At 33.9% G+C, this 4980-nt stretch overlaps 2 protein-coding genes across 2 annotated transcripts in view; both read left to right on the forward strand.

The window, feature by feature from the left end:
- The window catches only part of ndufa7 (NADH:ubiquinone oxidoreductase subunit A7), a 3936-nt gene extending 1385 nt beyond the window's left edge, over positions 1-2551 (forward strand). Inside the window, exons 3-4 of the mRNA XM_015403016.1 lie at positions 2085-2222; positions 2381-2551. Of these exons, the coding sequence (XP_015258502.1) occupies positions 2085-2222; positions 2381-2468 (226 nt within the window). The 3' untranslated portion in view covers positions 2469-2551. The remainder of the gene's footprint in view (positions 1-2084; positions 2223-2380) is intronic.
- A 1657-nt stretch (positions 2552-4208) lies between these two features.
- LOC107103342 (low-density lipoprotein receptor-like) overlaps positions 4209-4980 on the forward strand; it is a 31282-nt gene continuing 30510 nt past the window's right edge. Inside the window, exon 1 of the mRNA XM_015403014.1 lies at positions 4209-4269. Coding sequence (XP_015258500.1) covers positions 4209-4269 — 61 coding nt within the window. The remainder of the gene's footprint in view (positions 4270-4980) is intronic.

A 4980-nucleotide genomic window follows, 5' to 3' on the forward strand; every position in this document is an offset into this window, starting at 1 on the left:
TAACTTTTCCTTGATTCAGTTTCAGAAGTCTTAACAGATTTCAATAAGAACACATTGCAAAGTATGTTTATGCTCGCTATTGTTACAGGTTGGAAGTCTGTCTGAGATAATAGAGTAGAATAGAAAGTCCCTTTACTGTCCCACAATGGGGGAATTATTGTATTTACAGCAGCAAAAAGATTATAGAAAAAATGGTCCACAATTATGAACCTTAGAAAGATGTATAAGAATAACAATAGTCAAGAGTTATAAAATAAACAAATAAAATACTGTACTGTAAAGGGTTTTAACAATATAAATACTGTGCTTCTGGAGAATAAATAACCAATATACAGCTATTTTTACAGTAATGGATATCTTAAAATAACAGCAACATTGGATATGTGCAAAATGACAGCAGCGTGTTATTTAACTGACTAAGATAGAAACTGTAAAATCAGCATGAATGTAACAATTATTGAGGTTGTTTCCAAAAGCTGTTTAGGTTTGGACATACATGAAGGACAGTTAGAGTAAGCTACCTTAAATTCTGATCTCAAAGTAGATTAACAAATGAAATGTAAAAAGAATCAGAATCAGAAATACTTTAATAATACCAGAGGGAAATTAAAGAAGGAACGTAGATTAACCAGAACATTGATATTTCGTAGCAAAGCATACAGTGGTGTTAAAAGGAAAGTACAGCATCCTGTCATTGATGATCTATCAGACTTCTCAGAGATACTCCTAAGAATGTTGTCAGCATTAGATTTGAATAAACAAAAGTATTGTCTCAAAGCTTTCCTGAAGTTACTCAAGCATTGGAGTCTCACTTTAAGCAAAGTGTTTAATATTTAGCTTCAGTCACAGAACTGATTTACATTTTGCTGAGTCTCAAAGATGATCCTGGATGACATATTACAAAATAGGCAACCAAAAAAAAAAAAATTTACTGAGCCTCAACATGTCACAGTGAAATTGTGAAAACCTCAAGATAGGTTTGCATCTGACACGTTTATTTTTGTGTGGAGAATGTTTAATGTAACTCGGTACATTAATGTAGTTACTGCAGTTTGCTTTTTTGTTCAAATCAATTCTTGGTGAAAAAATGTGACACATTTCATTTTTAAGTGAGTTGTGTTTTTGAAATGCTAAATTTTAAAAGATCACAGCAGCTGTAGATTCTATAGAGAAATAGAATCTATATTCTATATAGGGGGGAAGGGAAACATCAACTCTTGGAGGGAGATGAAGAGAAAAAAGTATATTAAAAGGAGAGCTTAACCCCCACCTTAACTAATGTGGACAAGAAGAAAAACTATGGTGGGGCATCTCATTGATTTACTGCATCTTATGTCGCCTCCGTTATCTGACTGTGAAAAACAATTATAATGTTCTCTCAAAAAAGCCACACAGAAATTTACCTTCAAGTCCAACTAATATTTGCCTTTTGTCTCTTCTGTATTTCATGCTTAAACCTTGATTCCCACCTTATTTTGTGTCATTTTTATATAATAGCTGATAATCACACTCATATAAAGGACCCCAGGCAAGCCACTGAGGGCAGTTTCTGAGGTGATGCAGCTCATTTGTTTTGGGGTAAAAATCTGCAATATTTAGGGGCAGGATCCTGCATTAATGAAGATAAAACCTTTATGTGCAATAAATGCAAGGTTTTCTTCTCTGTATTTTGTGAGTAAAATTTTGTGAGTAAAGTTAACATTTTAAAACCTTTGGATCCTTTCTAGAAGGCTTCATGCATATCTTTTCAGTGCCAACATAGCTCCCCCTAGTGGTAATTCTTAACTAGACACGAAAGACTAAATGAGAATTATGATAACTTGCATTTACACTTCAGTCAATATTTAATGCTAACATTCAACTTTGAGAAGTTTAATAAGTCTGGGCTTTTGCCTTTACTAGCTTAGGAAAAAAATAAATGAAAACAGGATGAAATGACTACCAATGTACAAAACTAGATTCCTTCATTCTCTGTAGCTTAAAAACAAGTCACGTTGGCGTAGTCGCACACAGATTGATGATGAAAACCTGTATGCTGCTGAAGAAACTGGCAGTTTTTCTGACCTCTGTTCATGTTTTTAAAGGACACAGCCTCCACCAAGTCTGCCTGTAGGCCCCAGCCACAAGTTTGCCAACAACTACTATTACACCCGAGATGGCCGCAGAGAGTCGGTACCCGCCACAGTAGTGATGTCTTCACAGAAAGCTCTGACTGCTGGGAGGTAAAATGAAATATTTTTCTGACAATTTGAGAATGTTAAATGTCATCATTGTTAAAGTAAGTCATTACTAGTGTTCTCTTTGCATCTTTGGGATATCAAATGTAGATCTATTTTCTTCTTTCTTTGTTTATTTGTGATATTTGTTTGATCTGTTCTAGTGAGGTTGCAAAGACCACAAAGGCTCCTGTGACGCCGGGAACTGTTTATGAACCACCTCCACTGTCCACAGACCAGCCGTACCTCTGAGCAGCACCCTGAGCCGCTTCATGACTTCTGTTGGTTGTATCTTGTACAATAGAAAGTGTTAATAAAATATGCTATTGTTTCAATTTTTTGTTTCTCATTATATTATTCGGGTCAATTAAAAAAAGAATAAAATGAATTTTTTATTCTGTATCTCAGACTTAAGAACATATCCAGTTGAAATGCGTCACCTATGTTATTCATCCATGATTCAAAGATATCCATATTAACCTCTGATAGATGGACCTCTAATGTCTGACTGCAAAAGGAAACTGTACTATACACACAGTTTTCCTAATCTAGAAAAGGTTTAAATGTTTCCATTATATTTCTGGGTTTATTAAAAATGTATAGTTTAATTTTGATTAAGAAAGATTTTACTCCCGTTTAAGCTTGTTAAGTTTGGCAGCTCATTTAGACTTTTATTGTCAATTTGTATAGACAGTGTATACAGAACGAAATTTCGTTTTATACAGCTTTCAGGATATTTTCATTTCTTAAAGTGCAGCAGTGATCAAATATAAACGGTGTGGGAGAAAATACATGGTACGTTTATACGTGCAAATATGCAGCATTTATTCAGTTTCTCTGCAGGGGTTGTACCAATTCCTGTAATTATACTGTGCAATATTATATGGAACTTATTCACATTTGAGCGCATGAGAAAAAAAATTCTATTTGTCTAAAAATCATTCAACAAATTTTGAAATTTTTAAATTTTCTCTTAAAAATGTGGAGTAAACACAAAGCGGGGCATGAACACCGCATAAGAGAAATCAGGGGGAAAAAACAAGGTAACATCACGTTGCCAAATTTCTGCTAAATAAAGATTTAATTAAAAAGAAAATTCACAGCAGTTCATCAGAGCTGAAGGTAGCCAAACATTGTACTCAAGAGTAGTGAGAATTTTTTTACAAGAGAGAAAAAATATTAGGAGAGAAGGCCATTAAACAATCAACTAATAACTGATTTAATTTTTAACAAATTACATATAATCTGTAAGATGAATATAAAGTTCTGTAGCATAAAACACAAATAATTATTTTGTAAAAATTGTAGGCATATATAAACACTTTCTACTTTTGCATATATGACACAAATAAAACCTATATAGCAGTTAATGTCTATACAGTAGGTTATGATTGCAGAGTTCTACTGAATATAAACAGCTTATTGTATGTTTGCTTGATCTCCAAGTGGCTCAACAGAGAGATGATAATATCATTAAAACAACAAAGCTTGTATATAAGCAAGGATTCTAATTTTTAAACTGTGTCTCTCTGGTGCGATATTGGTTAAACCATGTCTGTTCTTTATTAAATGAAGTGGGAAGAATAGCCAGAGATTAAGAGTAGTAATAATTGTTAATAATATTACCTCAGTAAAAACTAAAGTGCAGTAAAACTAGAATGTAACTGAGGAGATGCAGTTACTACCCACCTGTGCATAAGTATAAAATGTTTTAGAGCAGATTTTATGCCCACATTTAACAGATATTCTTAAGATAGAACTTTTAATTCTTTGTTAAAAACCAAACAAAAAAGGAAAAAAATAAACAATAACAAAAATAGTATAGAAAATGTTGGTTAAAAGGTTGCGTCTTTTAGTAACAAAGTTCTTAATTGTGAGAAGATGGGTGGAAGTTGGTTCATTTTTTTTTTCATTTGACAGTTTATATCAGCTGCGGCTCTTACGTCATATTTCCGCGCCACTCGGCTCTTCGTTGCGGACGAGGCATCCAGCATGGGGCACCTTGGAGGCTTGTTTTTATTGATCGCGCCGTTTATCTGTCTTCATCTTTCGGGTACGAGTCAACCTTTATGCATGCATATAAACTTCCTTAGCTCTGAGCTGCGGTCTTTGTTTTTTTTTTTTATTCTCTGTGATGACCGGCTGAAAGTTGTCAGCGGTCCTACTATCACCGGGCTGCTGCTGTAACTCTGCTGCAGCATATCTGCTGCAGGAAGTCAGGCTGAAACTTTATGCCTGTGGTTTACAGACATGCATCTGTCAAAGTAATCTCTTTATGTTGATGATAAAGAATGTATATTTATTTTCCACAAAAGTCTGAGCATTAGGATACCATATGGTAACATTTTGTTGATATGAATGAAATTAAGGTGTAATAGTTTGATGGAGGTTTATTTAAATAATAGCCATTTTTTGTTCGGTAAAGCTGGGTTTATTTTCTTTCTTTCTTTTTTTTCATTAACAGTTTTTAAATAGTTCTGTAAAATAATATCAAAGTTGTATTTTTATAATTTTATTTAGTCAGTATGGGCCCTCTCTGTATTGATAATAATCAGTGGCCCCATCACTCAGGGGCCCCATCACTGGCACCTGGTAGCCCCCCTTCTTAATTATAGACCAGGACGTCTACAAATGCATCGTTCTTTTGAGATCTTTATTGCGGTCCTAAACATATCTAAGTGCATTTTTTTTTTATACCAACTATCTAATGAACTATACACAGTTATTAAGTAATTAAAAGTACCACTGTCTGTTTTGTTTAAAC

This window comes from Cyprinodon variegatus, unplaced genomic scaffold, assembly GCF_000732505.1.
Source record: "Cyprinodon variegatus isolate N-32 unplaced genomic scaffold, C_variegatus-1.0 Scaffold1425, whole genome shotgun sequence".
Classification (NCBI taxonomy): domain Eukaryota; kingdom Metazoa; phylum Chordata; class Actinopteri; order Cyprinodontiformes; family Cyprinodontidae; genus Cyprinodon; species Cyprinodon variegatus.